Source organism: Triturus cristatus, chromosome 11 (assembly GCF_964204655.1).
Source record: "Triturus cristatus chromosome 11, aTriCri1.1, whole genome shotgun sequence".
NCBI lineage: Eukaryota > Metazoa > Chordata > Amphibia > Caudata > Salamandridae > Triturus > Triturus cristatus.
Window position 1 is genome coordinate 964,594,336 of NC_140594.1, and position 21,581 is coordinate 964,615,916.

The following is a 21,581-nucleotide window of genomic DNA, read 5'->3' on the forward strand; positions in this document are numbered from 1 at the left end:
GATCATCTGTGATATAGAGACTACGCTGACTCGAGACTCTGATGGGCAAATATTGGTCCTTGACAAAAATACACTCTCCAGAGCTGTTTCACTAAAGTCTGAATGAGAAGAAGGTTTCATCTTCCTAACACAGTGAGAAGAGCAGAATATCAAGAGAGCAGTCAGACTCCTTAATACCTGTTGTAATACTCTAGGACATACACAGCAGGAACGTTTTCCAAATGTTGGCACTTATCTGTTACAGATTTATTTATGCCTTTCAAAAGGCCACTTTGACAGTTTTCATTTCTGAGATTTCCAGTACCATGTTGTTTGGAGCTGCTGTGGTATCACCTAAGCCAGTAGTTCTTGGACTGTTGACTTTTTTTGGACCCCCGCTTAATCATTACTTGATCCCCAGGGACCCCACAGAGATACTGTTGAAATCCAGAGACCTCTACTGAGTACTTACCGGAAGCCTGTTACCCTTGCCTAAGCATTCTTGATCATTTGAAACACAATACAAAATAAGAATTCATAGCATAAACATACAAATGATTAAATATTTTAATCTGAAAGAGACCATTGGGTATAGATTCCTTACCTTAGAATTACCCCCAGGTGTTAGACTGGATCCCGAGAAATTTGTTCGGAGCAGTACCCCTGCGCGTCGGTAGGTGGCGTTGGTGGACTCCGCATTCGGCGTCATGGTTGCCGGGATGACGTTGCGGTGTCTACTTAGATTCCCCCCTGCGCGCTGATGTCCGTTCTTGCTTTTCCGCTGCAGCTAGCGCAGATCTGGAGAGAGCGTGCCCCTAGTCACTTTTTGACCAAGTTGATGTCGGTCACTGATCGGCACCTCATGTGCATTTGTTGCCTGGAGCGCGACCACCACCCAAAGTCATGCTTCGACTGCCGCGCCCTGAACCCGTAGTCTTTGCGGGAGCGGTCCCAAAAGCTTTTGGAGCCCCGGCAGTCCGCTTCACGCCGTTAGAAGTCCTGGTCAAGGAGAAGGTCCTGGGGCCGGCCATGAAGCCATCACCATTAGTCATCGAAGTCTTCGCACTCATCGGGTAAGTCGACGCACAAGAAGGCGAAGAAGCATCTTCGCTGTCCGTCGGCTGACATTGCGCGGGACCCAGAGCGTTGCCACTTCCCAGCTGTGTCCTCGAAGTCCGCTGGGACAACTCTGCACTTCCCTCCCTTTCCGGGAGTCAGAGCATCCCCTGCCCAACTTCGTGCATTTTACGAAGCCCTCCACTCAGTCTTTGGGCAGCCCGACTCTGCTGGTGTGTCTTTGGGCCCTGCAGACTCGGCTGGGGCCTCTAGGCCTTCGATGTGGGCGGTTCCGGCTTTGGCACAGCAGGGTCCTGCTGGATCCAGGCCTGGATCCCGATCGCTGCCGGTCGACCTCACGGTGCCTTCCTGGGTGCTGATTTTAGTGGCGATGCCCCCAATGCCAGCTGCGCCCCCAGCCGGTGTCGACCCCAGCCTCACCCCCGACTTGAACACGGCACCGGACCTACTTTGACCGATGCCAGTACCTGCGCCGGAGGGTACTTTTCTCCCACTGTTCATCCCTGATGTTCCCTACAGCCCCGAGTGGCAGCCAGTGGAGCGTGAGGAGGACTGGGAGACTTCAGTTGACCCTCTTGCAGACCAACTTGAAGAGCGGGACTGGAGAGAGGAGTTGGGAGATGCCAGTATACCTCCCCAGACCTTGGTATGCTTTCTCCCCCCTACTGTGGCTATGTAGGAGGGAGCCTCCTACGCTGTGGTGTGGCATAGGGCAGCTGAGGCCCTGGGCCTCGAGCTTCCTACGATGGCAGGCAGGACTAACCTCCTGACTAAGGTGCTTCAGCTGGCAGCAGCCTCTTCAGAGACCCTGCTGCCTTTTAATGAGGCTCTCACTGACATCCTTCTGGGCACTTGGTCCAAGCCCAGCACAGGGGCTCCTGTGGACAGGATGATTGCCCAACACCACCGCCTGGCCCCAGGGACCCGCTTTACCTCTCCCAACACCCTACCCCGAGAGCTTGGTGTTACAAGCCTCAACCTCAAAAGGCGCAATCTGATGGAGATTACTAGCCGCAGATTCCTTAACGTAGAATTATCCCCAGGCGTGAGACTGGACCCGGAAAATGTCCCAGCATCTCTGCATGCCGGGGGGGGCACCACGCGACTCCGCCCGCTGTCTTCCACGGGCGTGACGTCAGCGAGGTCACATAAGCCCCACCCCGGCACGCTGACGTCAGTTTCCTTCTTTTCCTTCTTGATCGTGTCCCTGGCCTGTTTTCAGGTCTTTTCACGCTTTGCGTTTCCTTTTGGGAACAGTGTGCGAATGCCTTCGGGCTTCAAGACGTGCTCATCTTGCACCCACCAGATGTCGGCGATGGACCCTCACCCCATTTGTATGTGGTGTTTGGGTGAGCACCATGACGCCACGGACTGCGAGGCTGGTCAGCCGATGAAGCCGAAGTCCCGATGGGAGCGCCGGATGAAACTCCTCTCGGCCCGCATGTCCAGGTCAGCATCGTCACCTCATCCGTCCCCGTGGAAGGGTTCAAGAACCGCCGCTTCGGTCTCCGACATCGTCCCTTTCCGAGGCTGCAAGGGCGTCGCTTGCCTGTTGGTAAGTGTCGCAGCTTGTCCCCGAGGCCCGGTCCCCACCCTGTGGGGGGCGCGGGTTCTCCGTGGGTCGTGCGGCCTCGCACGTCACCACCCTACCTTCCGTGTCCCAGCGTGGGGGCGACCAGAGTCCAAATGGAGGCCTATGCTGCGGCCCTGCAGGCCTCCTTGGCTCTTCCTTCTCTTCCTGGGACGTCCGCGGATCCCTTGCCATGTGCGGGGCCTTCTGCGGAGTTGCTGGCGGCTCCGGCGCCGACAGGTTCGGCTTCAGGTCTTGGGAGATGTGGTGTCGTCGGGGTGCGTCTCTATGGGGTTCCCCCCTTCGGACCACGGCGCCTCTGCCTCGCCGCAAATCCCCGTGGGGCTCCCTGTGGTGTCGCAGGAGGGACTCGTGGCTCGTCCTAGAGTCGCCCTCGGTCCTCTGGGCAGGTGATAGCCTTGTCCGAGGCCAAGCTGACGGCGCTCGGGCGCCGGCGGTGCCGCAGGGGCTGAATAGGCGCCGGGGCGCATCCTCGGGTGCCCCTAGTTTCTCCATGCAGGCGGCTCACTCATCGGAGGTTGAGTCGGCGCCTTTTCGGCGCCGTTCTTAAGCCGCCCCGGCTCCAACCCTGCCCCGTTCTCCCGCTGCGCAGGTCGTGGTGGAGGTCGTCTCGGCATCCCCTTAGGTGCCGGTTGACATCGCGCTGGTGCCAGTGGCGGACTTCACTGCGCCGTGCCAGGGTCGGGTCGTCGATTCGTCTTCGGAGCCCCCTCTTCTCCAGAGGTTCGGCAACTTTTTGTCTCTTCGTCCCCGAAGACGGGATGCCGCGTTGTGGCTTTTCCCCCGGCATCTTCCAAGGAGGGCTTTTCGCTGTCCCCGCGCCCACAGTCTTCCCCAGAGGCGCCTCAAGTTCCCCACTCGTCGGTCAACCTTCCCCCATTCTGAGCTTGGCCTTTACTTCCTCCGGTTGGGCTGGTGGACGGCCGGCTTAGCTTACAGCTGTCGCCCATGGAGGAATTGCTCTCCTCACCGCGTTGCCCTACGGAGGCGAGTGCTGCCTTCGCCCGGGCTGTCTCCACAGCCGCGGGGATTTTGCACATGGGCGACCTGGCTGCCCATTTCCCCGTGGATCATTTGCTTGAGGTTCTCCATCAGGGCTCTGGTGGACGGGAGCTGCTTCTTCCCTTTGAAGCTTCACTCTATACTTCTCTCTTGGGGGCCTGGGGGCGTCCTGCCACAGGGACCCGGTGTCCCAGCCGCTCCTGCACGGCCACCGACCTGCTCCGCATGATCCTGTCTGCCTTTTCTTCCACCCTTCTACCAAGGGCGCTCTTCTTCAGACTGCCTTTCCCTCCTTGTCATCGGTGTTGTCTCCTCTGTCACGGGAGGCCCGGTGGTTAGATTCGTGGGGGCGTAACATCTTCGCTTCCTCCAGTGCTGTCTTTAGGGCGCTCAACACTCTGTGTGTTGGCCAGAGCCACTTTCAGCTTGTGGGATTCCACGGAGTCCCTTCTGTCTTGCGCTTCTCAGGAGGGTGCCTGCGCTGATCTGCGGCACCATGTGTTTGATGGCCGGAAGCTGGCTGCGTTTATTCTTCAATTGGCTCTAGATGTCTCTGAGGCTCTTGGTTGCACTATGGCTTCTTCAGTAGCCACCCGTCGCCATGCTTGGCTGAGGGATAGTGTTTTCCCTGAGAATGTTAGGGAGCGTCTGGTTGACCTCCCTTTCGATGGCGCTCTTTTGTTTCACGCCCCTGCGGATTCTGCCATTTAGCGGTTCCTTGCGGGGCTTCGTCCTCCTCTTCCTCCTCCGTAAACCTGGATGTCGGTCCTCTGCTGCCTTCTGGGAGGTGTTCTCCCATTGTTTTCTGGGATCTAGTGTTCGGTAGCCCCGGTGGTGTGTTCTGTGTGGTTGGTGTGCCTTCAGGGTCCTTCGGTTGGCCCTTCGGTGCTGTTGGCTGCTGGTTCAGCCCCTTTTTTTGACTTGTGGTTTTGGGTGTTGGTAAAGCCCTGTAGGTCCTGGGATTGTGCCTTTTGTGTCTTCTTTAGTGGCTGCTTGGCAAGCCGTCTGCGGTTTTACCCGCAGGCCTTTTTGTTTGCCCTCTGCTGCGGAATCTTTTCCTAAGAGGAGTTCCCATGTTTTCTTGGGACATATCATGCCCTACGTGGGGTACTTGTAGCTATTACATAGCTCTATCATGTGCTGGGGAGGTGTGGTCACTCTTTCCTTGCTCTCCTTGGCGTCACGGTATATCACAGGTGCGGTCTCTTTGACAATTGTCTTGGTGCAGCTTGTGTTGCGTCCAGGTCTGTCCTCCTCCAGGTTCGCTACGTCGCTAGACCAGTCTGGCCTGCTGTCTGCGGCGTGGTGTTGTGGAGATTCTGGCGTTTCGGCCTGGTCCTCTGTTTGGTTTCCCAGAGGGACTGGCTTTCCTTGACTATCTTTGTTCTGGTTGACGGCCGGGGCCCGTCCTCCGTGTCTCTCTTTCTCTTCTGCCTGGTCCCACTTCTTTCGTGGGTCAGTGTGTATTTCGGGACCGGCTCCTCGTTTAGGGTGTGTCCTGGCCCTCCCTGGCCTCTGCCTTCGGCTTGCACCTGCCTTTTTCTGGTGCACTGCTCCATGGTGTTGCCTGCTGCTGGCTGCGCATGCCTGCTTGTTCTGGTCCACCGTCATGGCCTTTGATGTGTTCCCTTGTGCCCCTGCCGCTGGTTCCACTGGGGCTTTGTGCATCTGTGCCTTTCTTCTTATGCCCGCGCTATTGGCGGTGGGGCCGTTCCTGCCTTGTCCGCTGCTTGCGGCCGAGGTGTGTTCGGCTGTTTCCTATCACTGTGTGTGCTTCTTACAGCGGGCCCTGCCTCCGGTTCTACCTCTTCTCCCTGGGGTTCGAGGTGGCTCTTTTGGTACTTGAGGCCCTTCGGGCGCTGTCTTCCCCTGCGGGGTATTGGGCGGTTCTCCCTTAGTTGGGCTTGGAATCTCCTGGCCTTCCCTTCTTGTTCCTGTGACATGTCACCTGCTGGGGCTCTGTGTCTCTCCTGCTGGGGAGGCTCTCTCGCAGGCCCTTCTCCCTTCTGGGTATGGCTAGGGTATCTATTCTACGTTAAGGAATCTGCGGCTAGTAGTCTCTATCAGATGTACAAGTTACTTACCTTCGGTAACGATGTATCTGGTAGAGACGATTCTAGCCGCAGATTCCTTCACGACCCGCCCTTCCTCCCCGTTCTGCGAGGACCCTCAGCTCTGTTTTCTGCACTCTCCTCCCTCTGGTTGGCTTGTCTTCTGTGGGTGTCCTCTTCACTTTCTTCCGGTCAAGCTGTCCGGTTCTGCTTGATTGTTCCATCCCCCCTTTTTCTTTTGATACAGGGATGGTTGGTTTCTGCGTGCCTTTGCTTCCCTCCAGCTGGTTTCTCTTCAGTGTAGGTGCCTCTTTTTTCCCCTGTTTGTTTGGAGATTCTGATCCGCTTGCGGGCTTCTGCGTTGGGGATTCTTTGCCTGTCCTTTGGCCTCCTGCTCCTTTCAGGGGATATGGCCCTCCTTGACAGTGTAGTCTGGGGGTGGATTGCTGTTGCTCCTCTGTTCTTGGCTTGTGGCCCTTCACTGTGTGGTTTGTGGTTGCAGCCTCTCTTTCTGTTCCGGCGCTTTCACATACTTGTGCCTCCAGGATGGCTATCGCCTTGGCTTGCTCGGTTGTTCCTCGGAGTGGTGCTCTGCTCTTGCCCTGCTATGGCTTCGCTGCTTTGGCCTTCTGGTACTTTAGTGCCAACTAGTGCTATTGCCTTGGCTTGCGCAGTTGTTCTTCAAAGTGGTGCTCTGCTCTTGCCCTGCTATAGCTTCGCTGCTATAGCCTTCCGGTACCTGGATGCCAACTGGTGCTATTCCTCACCCATTGTTTCTCTGTTTTATTTCTCTGATTTTTTTTGCACACTGTTCCCATGCTCTCCTCAGTTTTGTTGTGATGGCTCCACGTTGTGGCGTGGAAAAGTTCTCCGAAGCAAACTGGTGTCAGCGCTTATGTGATCTTGCTGGCGGGGCAAAGTCGCGTGGTGCCGCCCCCCGGCGCGCAGAGATGCTGGGACAAGAAAATGTTCCGGGTCCAGTCTCACGCCTGGGGATAATTCTACATTAAGGAATCTGCGGCTAGAATAGTCTCTACCAGATGCATCCTTACCGGAGGTAAGTAACTTGTACTTCCCTACAGCTCCCCCAGATAGGCAATCCAAGAAGCTGGACCATCTTGGGAAGATGTTTTCTTCCACCAGCTTAGAACTGCGGTCGGTGACTGTGTGGGACACAGTTGTACAAGTGTTGCCACAGAGGAGCCCTGAGCCGCACTCACCCGTGCTGTTGCAGAGGGTCGAGACGCAGCGAAGTTCACCATCCAGTGTGGGCTGGATACCACCGACTCGCTCGGTAGAACGATTTTAACATCAGTAGCCCTGAGGCGATACGCCTGGCTAAGGTCCACTGGCTTCTCTGGGGACGTCCAATCGACTCTTTTGGACATGCTCTTTGATGGCCGTCGCCTTTTCGGCGGCAAGGCAGACAACGCGCTAGAGCGCTTTAGGGACTCTCAGGCTACGGCCAGATCCTTGGGCCTCTCCACCACCCGCCCTGCGCAGTCTGCCTTTTGCCCCTTTTGTGGCTACGGAAGGGGTGCCCTGCTATGTCCCGCCCAGAGCCACAGGCGGGCACAAGCTGTACAGCCCCAGCGCAACCAGGGACGTGGGAACCACCGCCGTGCTTCTGTGGGCCAGCGGAAGGGCCAGTCCACCCTATGCAGCAGCCTCCAAACCCTCCTAGTCAGACCTTTCAGGGCCACCAAACGCCAGTGGGCGGCAGGATTCGCCATCACCTCCCCCACTGGCACACCATCACGTTGGACAGGTGGGTTTAATAGTCCAAGGGGCTACTCCCTCCCCTTCGATACTACCCCTCCATCCATGCCACCTCAGTACCATCGCATGTCAGAGGATCATCAGGCACTTCTCCAACAGGAAGTTTCGGCACTCTTGGCCCAGAGAGCCATTGGACGCGTTCCTGTCCCAGAAGTAGGTCCTGGTTGCTATTCCACTACTTTCTGGTGCCCAAGAAGGACAAAGGTCTGCATCGTATCTTGGATCTCAGGAACGTCAACCGCTTCCTCTGGAAGTAGAAGTTCAAAATGTTGATGCTTGCTCAGGTCTCGTCTGTCCTCGACCCTGGAGACTGAATGGTAGCATTGAACTTGCAGGACGCCTATTTCCATATCCCCGGCCTGCTGGCCCACAGGTGTTACCTACGGTTCACGGTGGGCCACAAGCCTTTTCAGTTTACTGTGCTCCCCTTTGACCTAACCAGCACCCCTCGAGTGATGGCGGTGGTCGCAGCTCATCTGCGCAAATCAGGGGTTCCAGTCTTCCCCTATCACGACAACTCCGTTGAAGGCGAGCTCGCCCCGGACTGTCGTCTCCCACTTCCAGACTATGGCCAACCTCCTGCATTCGCTGGGATTCTCCAGTAACGTGCCGAAGTCACACCTGACCCACTCTCAGAAGCTCCTCTTCATCGGAGCGGTTCTGGATACGACACAGTTTCGGGTTTATCCTCCCGAACAGCGAGTCCGGGATATTCGGGCTATGATTCCGATCTTTCAGCCTCTATCCTGGGTTTCGGTCAGGATGACCTTCAGACTGCTGGGTCTGATGGCCTTCTGCATCCTGCTGGTTGATCATGCCAGATGGCATATGCGGGCTCTGCAGTGGGACCTGAAGTTCCAGTGGGCCCAACATCAAGGGAATCTGTCTGATTGCGTCCAGATCTCGGAGGGCACTGCACACGAATTGCAGTGGTGGCTTACAAACCAGGATTGGGTCGTAGGCAGACCCCTCCCCCTGCCTCAACCAGAGTTTACAGTGGTGACCAATGCATCACTTCTGGGATGCGACGGCCACATGAAGGAGGCAGAGATCAGAGGCCTCTGGTCTCGGGCGGAGTCCGGGCTCCACATCAACTTTCTAGAGCTTCGGGCGATTCGTCTTGCACTGAAGGGATTCCTTCCCTCTGTCCGGGGAAGATTAGTGCAGCTGTGCACGGGCCATTGCCATTTGGGACTGCAACAAACAAGGCGAGGTGGGGTCGTGGACCCCATGTCTGGAGGCCCTTCGCCTCTGGACATGGCTGGAACATCAGGGCATATCCCTGGTGGTTCAACACATGGCAGGTTCTCTGAACGCCAGGGCGGATGAACTCCGCTGCAGGTGCATGATGGATCACGAATAGCGTCTTCACTCGGAGGTGGTACAAGGTCTCTTTCGGCAGTGGGGAGAGCCTTGGTTAGATCTATTTGCCACTGAAAAGAACGCGCAATGTCAGCAGTTCTGCGGGTTGGAATTTCCAAGGCAGCACTCGCTGGGCGGCGCTTTTCGTCCCGAGTGGAGTTGCGGTCTTCTATACGCCTTTCCGCCTATACCACTTCTGCCCGGAGTGCTGAAGAAGGTCAAGCTTGACCGGGCCCAAGTCATTCTTGTGGCTCCGGATTAGGCACGAAGAGTCTGGTATCCCGAGCTGCTCAACATGGCCATCGATACTCCGATCAGACTGCCTCTTCGGGAGGATCGTCTGTCGCAGCAGCAGTGGATGGTCCTCCACCCGAACCTGTCCAGCCTCCACCTCCTTGCGTGGAGATTGAGTGGCGGCAGTTGACGTAGTTGGACCTGCCTCCCGAAGTCTGCGATGTTATCTTGGCAGCCAGCCGTCCCTCCACTAAGACTGTATACGCCTGCAGATGGAACAAATTTGTATCATGGTGCACAACAAAGGCTGTGGATCCCCTTTCCGCCACTCTTTCTGAAGTCCTCTTGTTCCTCCTTTCTTTGGGCCCGCAGCACTCTGCTCTTAGCACTCTAAAGGGCTACCTCTTGGCCATTTCAGCCTTCCTTAGGCTTCCTGATCAGCCTTCTCTTTTCAAGTCCCCTGTTGTAAGGGCATTACTCCTCTTTTTCTTCCTGTTCCGTTCGTCATGCCCCAGTGGGACTTGAACATGGTTCTTACCTATCTTATGTGTGCTCCCTTTGAGCCACTACATAACTGTCCTCTCAGACTTCTCACCTTGAAAACTGCCTTTCTGGTGGCCATCACCTCTACATGCAGGGTGAGTGAGCTACAAGCTCTTTCTTTCAAGCCTCCCTTTCTGGCTATCCATCCAGACAAGATCGTCCTGTGAACTAGACCTTCCTTCCTTCCCAGGGTGGTTACTTCTTTCCACATTGGCCAAACCATCACTTTGCCCACCTTCTTTCCACCTCCGCATCCTTCAAAAGAGGAAGAGAGGCTCCACCGTCTGGATCCAAAACGTGCGCTTTCCTTCTACTGGGTCCCACCAATCAATTCCAGGTGGATGACCAGGTTTTTGTTGGTTACTTGGGCGCTAAAAAAGGTTGGGCTGCTCACAAACTAACCGTCTCCAGGTAGGTCGTTCTGTGCATCAAAGGGTGACTGCAGCCCCACTGCTTTGGGACGAGGAGTCCCCCTAAATGCCATCTGTCAGGCAGCTATGTGGATATCGTTGCACATGTTCACTAAACACTACTGCCTAGACAGCCAAGTCCGGAGAGACGGCTTCTTTGGCCGTTCTGTTCTCCAGGACTTTCTGGTGTGAACTTAGTTTGCAGACCCACCACCGGGGTTGGTATTGCTGGGGTATCTATTCTAAAGTTATGGTAAGGAATATGTAACTAACGGTTTCTTTCAGATTAACAAGTTACTTTCCTTCGGTAATAATCTATCTGTGAGAAACATAGGTTAGTTCTAGATTCCTCACCACCCCACCCATCCTCCCCATTCTGCGAACTAGGACATCCTTTTCGGGCCCTAGTTTTGTGCACCAGTGGTCAGTGTTTTGCATGGCTCTGCGATTCTGGTGTGGAAAGTAGTGTACAGAACGGACGTCAACGCGCGATGGTGGCATCTATGTAGTTACCACAACGTCTTCCGGCGACGCCAAACGCTGAGTCGACCGACGCCACCTTCCGACACACGGGTACTGCTGACGTAAAACTTTCTGGATCCAGTCTGACGCCTGAGGGTAATTCTAAGGAAAGGAATCTATAACTAACCTACATTTCTCACAGATATATCGTTACCGAAGGTAAGTAACTTGTTCGATACTCCTCTGCCCAAAATTATGCCCAAGAAAAAGGCTCCGGGCCCTCCTCTGCATTCGGGCCAAGGTTGGCACGACAACACATTTCAAACGCCCTGCCTTCGGGCTCGGCACCAGAACACACACCAAAGCCTAAGGCCTCGTTACCGAGTCGGCCCTATTCAGGCACCAAACTGAAACCTTTGGCGTTGAAATCCAAACACGCCCTCGTGCCTATGCCTTTGGCCCCGAAATCTAAATCTTCGGATCCGAACATCTCTGCAACGAAACCTCCGGGACCGAAAATTCTGGCACCGAAAGAAAAAAAACTCCATCCAACGAGCCTTGTTTCGATATCCTGCCTTCCAACACGGACCCAAAACAGAAAGAACTTGTTATTAACCCTAAGACTGGACATATTCATGCAAAACTGCCAGTTAAACGCCAGCCAGAACCTGAGGAATCTTACCACATTCCCTTTAAAAAGAAAAATATAGGTACTAATCCTGCTCCACCTCCTCCTCCTCCTCTTACACCTCCTTCCCCACTTGACCCAAATTTCTGATTACACCTACAAATTCACTACAACCACAGTCACCTGACCACCAGGGGGATGGGGATGCACCAGATGACAATAATCCGGATCCATGGACTGATTACAATACAGATCCTAACACTGATAATGACCCAGATCTATACCCTTCAAAACCCTCTCCACCTGACGACAATTTAGGGTACATAGAATAGGGCTGCTCAATATCAGAGTTCAGCTTCACAAAGAGGCTCTTGAACAGGATTTTCTCTTTGAGATTTTAAGTTCTTCTCAAAGAGCAACTCATACACTGCCTATTCTTAAGGGTATGCTTAAACACTCAGACAACATTTTTAAGGACCCGGTGCATGCGAGAATTTGAACACCAAGGGTAGATAAGAAATATAAACCTGCACCTACAGACCCCGTCCACATCAAAGGTCAAGTTCCCTTAAACTCCCTAGTGGTTTCTAATGCTCGAAAAAGGGAAAACTCACAAACTGGGGAGGCCCCTCCTCCTGATAAGGAATCCAAACTTATAGATGCCTCTGGCAAAGAGTAGCTGCTCAGGTAGCCAATCACTGGCGTATTGCCAACACCCAGGCTCTTTTATTAAGATAAGACAGGGCTCACTATGACGAATTGGAACAATTGCGCCAGTTCTTGCCAGATGACACAAAACTAAGGCGCATGACTTAATTCAGGAGGGGAAACTCCTTTCCAAAACTTCTATTAGGTGCGCTTTACACGCAGCTGACACTGCTGCTCACGCTGTTAACACCAGTGTTCTTTTAAGAATACACACCTGGCTCAGAATTTCAGGGTTCAATCCCGAAGTCCATGTCTTTATTTTAAACCTACCCTTTGATATGGAACACCTATTTGGACCTGTGGTAGTCAATTCTTTAGAGAAAATGAAGTAACACACAGATGTTGCAAAATCAATTGGAGCTTTGCAGTCCCCATCCAGTCGGGGTTCCTTTCGCCGCTCCTTCTACAGGAGGGGGTCTGAAAGAATATATCCACAGACAACACCTCTAATTCGTATAGAGGCAACAATAGCCCTCTTCAAGAGGTTACTTTAGAGGAGGATTTCGAAGCAATAATGGCAAGGGAATAGGTAAAGGTAAAAACACCCTGCACTTCCCCTGCAGCAAACAAACCGTGACTTGCCTTCTCTCTCATCCCCCTTCCCCCGATCATTCCACACCTGTCGAGGGACGTCTCTCTCAATTTCTTCCCGTCTGGAATACAATAACTTCAGACAAATGGGTCCTACAAATTATCCAATCTGGTTATTGCCTGGAGCTTATCAACAATCCCCCATATATTCCTTCATGATGACACAAAATGTCATCAGAGCTTCTGCACCTTCTCAAACAAGAGGTTCACTCTCTACTGCAAAAGGGAGCTATAGAGCCTGTACCATTACAATATCAAGGGTCCCGCGTATTCTCCCTATACTTTCTCATACCCAAAAACGACGGCTCTCTCAGGCCTATACTAGACCTCAGAGACCTACATCTCTATATTAAATCAGATAATTTTCACATGGTGACTCTCCAGCAATTGCACCCGCTCCTTCAACAAGGCGATTTTCTGTCTACTTTACACTTGAAGGACGCATACTTCCATATTCCAATGCACCCCGCTCACTGCAAGTATCTCAGATTTGTGGTAGCAGGACTTCCATTCGAGTCACCACTGCTCCCAGAGTATTCACCAAATGCCTGGCAGTAGTCGCTGCTCACCTGCGAAGACAACCGATTCCCATCTCCCCATACTTAAACGACAGGCTCATCAAAGCCAGTTCTTTCACAAAGTGTCTACAGCACACTCCGAGAACAGTACAATTACTGCATAATCTGGGGTTCACAGTAAATCTGTTGAAGTCGCATCTCCAATACGCAAACTTACTTGGTAGCCACTCTCGATACACCGAAAGCTCTAGCTTGTCCAATCCTGTCAGGATCCACAATATTCAGGCTCTAATTTCCCAGTTTCAACCCGACCACTCATTACCAGCTCGAGTATCATGACAGTTCCCCATGCAAGACTTCAAATGTGTCCCCTTCAGGAATGTTTAGCACGTCAGAGGAATCAATCTCTGGGTCAATTGTCAGATTTAGTGTTGGTGGCCGACCGCACTCATCGCTCTCTGCAGTGGTGAAATCAACAAAACCTATCCAAAGGGTGCCCCTTCATCGACCCTGTTCCACAGATAGTGCCAACAGTAGAAGTATCACTCACTGGTCGGGGAGCTCATCTCCAAACTCACACAATTCAAGGCCTGTGGAGGCAAAAGCAACTTCACGTAAATCTAGCGCTGCTAGCATAATTTCTAGCGCTCAAAGCCTTCCAGACTCCTCTTGTAGGTAAAGGTGTCCTGATACGCACCGACAACATGACAGCCATGTATTACATACAGAAACAAGGGGGGGTACACTTTTTTCAATAGTCACACCTTGCGCAAGCCATTTGGTGGTGGGCTATATATCACAAAATGTATCTCCTAGCGGAACACTTCCCAGGAATAAGGAATCAGATTGCAGATCTGCTCAGCCGGCAAAGACCGCAGTTCACAAGTGGGAACTTCACCCTCAATTTCTCCTCCTGTTCTTTCAAATCTGGGGCTTCCCAAACATAGATCTGTTCGCCACACACCAAAACGCAAATTGCCCAAGCTGTCGCCTCCAGGTATCCACACCCATTATCCAAAGGCAATGCACTATGGATGAATTGGTCAGGGATATTTGCCTATGCTTTTCCACCTCTCCCACTCATTCCACTAGTGGTTTGGAAACTCAGGCGAACGTCCCTCAGGCAAATGCTGGTAACTCCCACATAGGCCCGTCAACCCTGGTTCACTACCCTGTTGGAACGCTCAGTAGTTCCCCAACAAAAACTACATCTCACAACCAGTGTCCTTATGCACACCCATGGAGAGATAAGACATCCAGATCCCAAACAACTCAACCTTTCGATCTGGCACCTGAAATCATAGAGGTTGGTTATCTCAATCTTCCACCCGCCTGTATGAATATCATTAAAGAGGCCAGAAGACCTACTACAAGAGCTCGCTATGCAGCAAAATGGAAGCGGTTTGTTATATATTGTAATAACCATATCAACCCTTTAAATGCTTCCGTTTAAAACATTGTTTGTCATGTACCTCATTTACAGCAGACAGGTTTAGTGTACTCATCCATACGCTTACATTTCGCTGCAATAGCTGCATACCCTCTAAATAGACAGCATCTATCCCTTTGATAGCCTGTTATCATAGCATTCATGGAGGGACTCCGTTATTTCTCCAAGACTTCCACCTGCTCCAGCGTGGAACCTTAATATTGTCCTTACCAGACTAATGGGTCCACCCTTTGAGCCATTGCTTAAATGCGAACTGCAATTTCTCACTTGGAAAGTTGCTTTCCTCATTGCTTTTACTTCACTGAGGAGAGTGGGTGAGCTTCGCGCATTAACTATAGAAGAACCATTTTTTCAAGTCCACCAAAACAAAGTGGTTCTTCGCACTAACCCCAAATCCCTTCCCAAAGTGGTATCTGCCTTTCACATCAACTAATGTGTTACCTTTGTTCTTTGCTCAGTCAGATTCAGTGGCAGAATGAGCTCTACACACTTTAGATGTTAAACGAGCACTGTTATATTACATAGAAAGGACAAAACCGTTTCGTAACTGTAAACAACTTTGTTGCTTTTTCTCCACCACACAAAGGCAATCCCATTTTAAAATCTGGTATTGCACAGTGGGTAGTTAAATGTTTTCAGATATGCTATGCAAAAGCAAAAAGGACTTTACTAATTCCCCATAAAGCCTATTCCACCCGCAAACTAGAGGCTTCTATGGCTTTTGTAGGAAACAACCTTATAGCTGACATCTGTAAAGCTGAAACATGGTCTACACCACACACATTTACAAAACACTATTGTGTAGATGTGTTAGCCAGACAACAAGCTAATGTACGGCAGGCAGTTCTTCATACACTTTTTCAAACAACTGCAACAGCTACAGGTTAGCCACCGCTTTGGGAGTTTACTGCTATATAGTCTATGCAAAGCATGTGATCCACAGCTCACATTCCTTGAACGGAAAATGCTACTTACCCAATAAGCATCTGTTCTTAGCATGTATAGCTGTAGATTCACATGCGCCCACCCACCTTCCTGGGTACCTGTTGCCGTATTATCATACTTGGATACATACGCATGAACATCTCTTTACTACTCTTACTAACTCCATTCTCACCCTCTGCGGGAAAACAATTAACAATGGAGTCGATGTCCATGCTCACTGTCACGGAAAGGAGGAGTCACCTACCTTGTGACTGGAAAGACTTCTTCCAAGAAAAACAACTTTCAAACATCCGGACAACACTAGATGACGGGAGTATGCAAAGCATGTGAATCTACAGCTCTACATGCCAAGAGCAAATGCCTACTGGGTAAGTAGCATTTTCCTTTTCGCCTCCACTTTCAAATTCCTTCACATATACTCATTTAAAAATTGTCAGTTGTATTTTTTGCACACTTTATTAATCTGTTAATATTTATTTTTCTGAACAGTTGGGGACCATGTGAGTAGGCTTCATGGGCTCTGGGAGATGCAGGCCGCAGGTTAAGAACTACTGATCTATGCCACTGTTGTCAATTGACCACATTTAGGCATTAAGTCTGACCAATACAGTCTTGAGATCAAAGTCTGGAACCACTCCAGAACTAGTCTGTGTCCTCACTGAGTCCCAAAGCTGCATCCTATTCTTGTGGTACCAGTACTGACATCCACATCACAGTTTCTCACCTCATCCCAAAGAGGTGGTTCATAGATTGTTTTTAAGAGAAGAAAACACCACAGATGAACAAAATGACGAGACTTAAGGCCTAGTTACTTATTATATAAGGAATCGGTCTTTACTTTACAAACATGTTAAAACGACAGTATGATGGCTGTGTGATGCAACACATTCAACATCCCAAAGGATGGCCAGCCCCAAAGAAAAATTAAGCAGTCATTTGGAGATGTAACACTTAAAGTGCAAGAATTAAGACATGGGCCCAGAAAGCAACTCCTAATGTGGATAGTACACACTGTGTAGGACATGCTGCCATGCATCATGTTCTTAGTGTAGGGTAGAGCCCCACCTATTGAGATAGTTCACTCTGGTGAGTTGTTACTAGTAGTTAGTGGAGTTTCTGACACAGCAGCGGCTGCTGACAATATGCAGTGGGGGTGGGAGGGCAGCAGCAGCGTTGTGGGGAGGGTTGAATTAAAAGAATTTAAAATACTATACTATGAGAGCAGCGCTAGTATTGGCCTGAGCGAGCTGGTTTGACGCCCCGCTCAGGCACAGGGAGTCTGTGCCATTTCTCCGACCGGCTGTAGAATACAGCCGGGTTAGAGAAACCTAATTGGGCGGGTCTGTGTGTCCGGCCTAAGACAGCCGGTCAAACAGGCCTGTTCAATTAGAAGTGCACCAACCACTCCTCCCTGTGACCCCATCCCTGCCGTACACACGTTGGCTAAACCAGCAGCTGAAAAATAAAAAGATGATAAATATTGTTTTATTTTTCAGCTGCTGGCTCTGAGCCAGTGCGCAACCCTCCTCGGCCATTGCGGAAGAGCTGCCGCTGTCCTGACATATGAAGGCAGAACAGTATGCGCATACAGAAGCAGTTTACCCGTTCAGCAAAATATGTTGCTAAATGAATTAGTGAAGCCAGCAGAGAGAAATGCCCACATGTGGATTACAAAATCTACAAATGTGTTACATGCAAAGGATTGAAGTCGGTCAAAACTGCCACTTTGACCCTCCATCCCAATTTGCAGCAGCTGTTCTTCAAAGCTTTCTCATATTACCAATCGTGGGTATTTCTCAGCCCTCCTTCTTGTAGAGCTATTTTGGGATTGGTTCATACAAGGAATCTGCAAAAGAGATTAGCCATAGGAAGAATGAAATGGTTATTAATCTTCAATAATGTCCTTTTTGATGGATATGAACGTTTATGAAAGTTCCTCATCACCCTCACCTCCGATCCTAAGCACAATTAGTTGCTAATTTTGTGTTTCTTTTTCCTCTGCTTTGTGTTTTTAGCCTCTGTAGGTGCACTGGAAAAATGGGCAGAAGTGGCATCACTGGAGTCCTAAATGGGCCCTCTGCTTCACTTTTTTCAGGTCACGCCTATTACCAGCCTCATGCCACTGACACCAGTTACCTGTCAGGGCAGAACAGTTTCTGGACCTCATCTCAAACCTCGGAAGAGGTTTCTTTTAAGAAATATGCTGCAGCTGTCATCCATCAAACAGAACATTCTAAAATGTGTCTCTTTCCTTAAGAAATGTAAAATAGGTCTTATTCCAATAGGGGCAATCTGTTTATCATAGGGCAAGATCATTTATGCCCAATCAGCATCTTGGAATACGAGTCTGGCTCCTGAGATTCTGGACTTATAAGGAGCGGTTTGGCTGTTTTCAGTGTGTTGACTTCAGCAAGCGGGCTTTAAATTAGATTTGATCTATTTTGTTTTTCTATTTTTAGACCAAAGAGAGTTTGCAGTATGCATTGGAGAATCTGAACATGAATGGTTGCTCAGTGGAAGATTTGGGATTGGATTTCACATTACCAGGCTTTCCCAACATTGAACTGAAAAAAGGGGGAAAAGACGTAGCAGTGACGATACACAATTTAGAAGAATATCTAAGAGTAAGTATAAAACACAACCAAATGATGTACATTATTTTGGCCTCTCCAATCTATGCTACTACTGCATTGTTCCAAAAAGTTTCAATTATGCTGCTATTCAGTAATTGCCCAATCAGGCTGTTGAAATGACACGTTTGGTGGTCTTAATGCTGCCCGTGCTCTAGATGTCCGTATATAAACTATGCTGTTTTTCTCTCTCTCAGAGCAATTGGTAAAGGTTTACTCCACAGCTGCTGCAATGGCATGGAAAACTTTTACTCACCTTAAGTCTCAAACCTAGACTCAGATTTCAAAGGTTCTTGAAAACCACTTGTTTAAATTATTACATACAATTAATAATTCGGATATTTAAGTTTCCAATATTTTTTTTGGCTTCACAGCTTGAACCTGTTGTAAGAGCCGCATGTTGGGCATCATAATTGCCATCTAGCGATTGTTTCCCGAAGTGTCTTCAGAGACTTTTTTACCTTTGTGCATTAATAATCATTGGAGTCAGGACACCTTTGATGATCTCCTGAAACATTTTAGAAGTGTTTGGCTATAGCCAGAAAGAGGGAGAGTTTGGATTCTGATTGATGATAAAGAATACCATTTGGGGAAAGGCGGGCTGCAAAAACACAAAAGTCTTATTAAGGTCTTCTTTGAGCTGCTGATATTGATTCTATGCGAAGGAGTTAAAGTATGAGAGGGAGGAGTCTGTGACTTCTGTAACTACTGGTGAATTGAGTGTGAGTGATTCACAGTGACAAAAGCACCTTGGAGACCTAGCAGATCCGATAGCACTAACCATACCTCTGGCATTTTTCTGGTAGTTCCCGAAGTGTTTTAATTGAGTCTGTTTGCTTCCATTCCCAGCATAAAAGCCAGACTGCAGTTGTACAGATGAAGTTGGAATAGTGAAAAGATTAATTATTTTTTCAACTATGCTTAAATTGGCAGAAGGATTTGGTGATGGATTTGAATCTCTGTAACAGGGGTTGTTTGCTGTTCATTAACACTAAATATCTTAACACAAGAGGGAATTCTTAGAACGCTCTGCAAGGGGATGAGTCTTTCTTTACATGTTTTTAAATATGCTTACTGGGGTTTTTAAGTCTTTAATAATCAGAAAAACTGTGGTAGATGGGCAACACAATCTTACATGGAAAAATGCACAATCTTTTTAAGGAAGTCAGGGCGACAGACTTGCCCGATAATTAGGGGTGGGCGGAATTTGCGAAATTCACTTTCGCAAATTATCGCGAAAATGTTAAAAATCTACGCAAACACGCGGAAATATCGCGAAGATGCAGAAGTTTTTTTCCCGCCCGTTCGCGGTATTTTCTGCGTGGTCGCGGCTCGCCAACTTACCCATGCGGTTGCTTGCGAGCGCGGCCATCTTGTTTTCACTTGTTTCGCGGTGCATGATAGCGAGAAGAAAGACGTGATCGCGCGAGGCATGACGTTACTGCGGGCGCGAACTGTCGCAAGACAGCGCAAATGGCTACCAACAATCCAACATCTCGTGGAGAACGCGACCGGATCGGGTAAACTTGTCGGCGAACGCGGGGATTCAGGTAAGGCGATCGCGCGCACGCGAGAATGTATTATTTTACAGCGCGAGCAAGAAACAAATTATCGCTAAGCTGCAGAATGCAGAAATTTTGACATTTTCGCGCTTTCCGCGGAACGTGAAAATGCCAAATTATCGCAATGTCCCGGAACGGAATTTTGGCCCAGGCCTACCGATAATACAGTAGTGATGACAGTTGTATGGTAGTTAATTTTTTTCCACTCTAAATATAGTATCCTCTGATCTGATTTGTATAGCACTGTTTGTCACCCTTGAGGGTATCCAGGTGCTGATTAGGTGAGAATGGGTGTTTGGTGAGTACAGTCTGTCTCGATGGTCCTGCAAGAAGACTAATTAAAGGTCTTCAGCTTGTGGAATTCAAGAAGCGAGAAGGAGGACCTGATGTGTTTCAGGAGGTTGATTCAGGATTTGGCGGCTTGGCAGGAGAATGATCAGCCTCCGGTTTTGCTTCTGTGGATACAGGGTAGGTGTGAGTGAGAGTGATGCTGAGCTTTGTTGTGTAGTTACTTGAATGCATGTGTGAATTTTGAACTAGCAGCGCTTCTGGATGTGGAGCCAGATAATACAGTTGAATGTAGATACAGGTAGGTCAAATGTTAAGAAACTGGTGAAATAACTTTTCAGTTACTTTGCAATTACTTTGTGATAACTTTTTCTACTCCGTGTGATATGCCTAGATATCACGCTGGGACATTTCCTAAATAATATGTAAATAAGTCAGTTTTTTTAAACATACTGTTTAAGTTCTCATACAATTTCCAACTACACCCTTCGAACTTTTTCACAGAAAAGCAGTCAGTGCAGTCCTGTAGGAGATAATCAGGTTATCGATTTCAAGATAAGTATGCGGTCTTGGGAGTTGGATTTCTGGGATTAGAACCAGGGTTCCTCCAGGGTCAAGGATGCTCTCTCAAAACACCCTCACCGGCACTAGGGCGGCCGGGTGCAGAGTGCGGAGGCCCAGTGTTATCCAATGGGCGATAGGGGGCCTCCGGTTGGTGGCTGCCCCCGGCATGCCACTTGGCTGTGGGAGCAAAGCTCCTAGGGTGTAGCTCAGGGCAAAGGGAGATCCAATTTAGCTCACAAGGTGCACCCACAGCGGCACAGGAGCAGCCGGGTACAGGGTGATGATTTGGCGTTGTGTGCCCTGTTTTCAGTGGGAGTTGCCAGTTTTGGAGGGCTCTTGGACGTAGGAGCACCTCAAGTTCTCTTCTCCAGGACGCCGGATGTAGGGGTGTCTTTTGTGGTCGAATTTCACCTAGCGGTTGGGGGGGGGGGGGGGGGGGTCTCCTTGCAGATGCTGCAGGTGACATCGAGGAGTCCTGGAGTGGTGGTTTCAGGCATCTGGTTTCTTTGTCTTCAGCAGGCTCGGAGTCTTTCTTTGGTGACTCTTTTGAACAGAGCTGCTGTTCACAGGAGATCTTGTCTTTGTTGAAGGCAGTCAGTCCTCCCCGGGGTTCTGGAGTCTGTTGGCTGCAGGACAAGGCAATTTTTGACTCAGGATTTCTGAAAACTGCAGACGGGCTGGTAGGGCTGGGGCCAAGTCAGTTCTTCTCTGCAGTCTTCTCTGCTGGGCGTCTTCTTTCGTTCTTAGGTTGCGGGAATCTGCCTTCAGGGCTGCCTCCTAAATACTGCATTTAGGGGGTGTTTTTAGGGACCTCGAGGTCAGTAGGCAGTGGGCTACTGACCTTAGGGTGACTACACTCTTGATGTGCTCATCCCACATGGGGGAGTGGGCACAGTTCCTAACCCTGATTGGAGAGTGCCTGCCATCCGCAAGATGGCGGGCATTAAATCATGGGCTTCACCTCGCCTCCCCCACCTGAGGGATGGGGTTGGCAGAAGCGGGCGCACCTTCTGGGCTGTTATAATTTTTCCTGCCAAAAAGGAGGGAAGACAGGAAGTGGGCCTCTTCCTGATAGCAGGAGAGGCTGGGGGTCGTGTTTCAAAGGCAGCAAGGCCTTTGAAGCTACCCTGCCACAGATCTCTCTTCCTGACCCGAGTGAGGTGTGACCACCTCCACCCAGGAAAGGCTTTGTTTCTGGGTCCCGGGA

The 21,581-nt window shown here is 50.4% G+C and overlaps 1 protein-coding gene across 15 annotated transcripts in view; it reads left to right on the top strand.

Annotated features, from left to right (window-relative positions):
* TRIP12 (thyroid hormone receptor interactor 12) overlaps nucleotides 1–21,581 on the top strand; it is a 1,120,962-nt gene that overhangs the window by 1,058,799 nt on the left and 40,582 nt on the right. For all 15 annotated transcript variants that reach the window (XM_085634980.1, XM_085634991.1, XM_085634979.1 and 12 more), the window contains one exon: nucleotides 17,790–17,954. In XM_085634980.1, coding sequence (XP_085491106.1) covers nucleotides 17,790–17,954 — 165 coding nt within the window. The remainder of the gene's footprint in view (nucleotides 1–17,789; nucleotides 17,955–21,581) is intronic.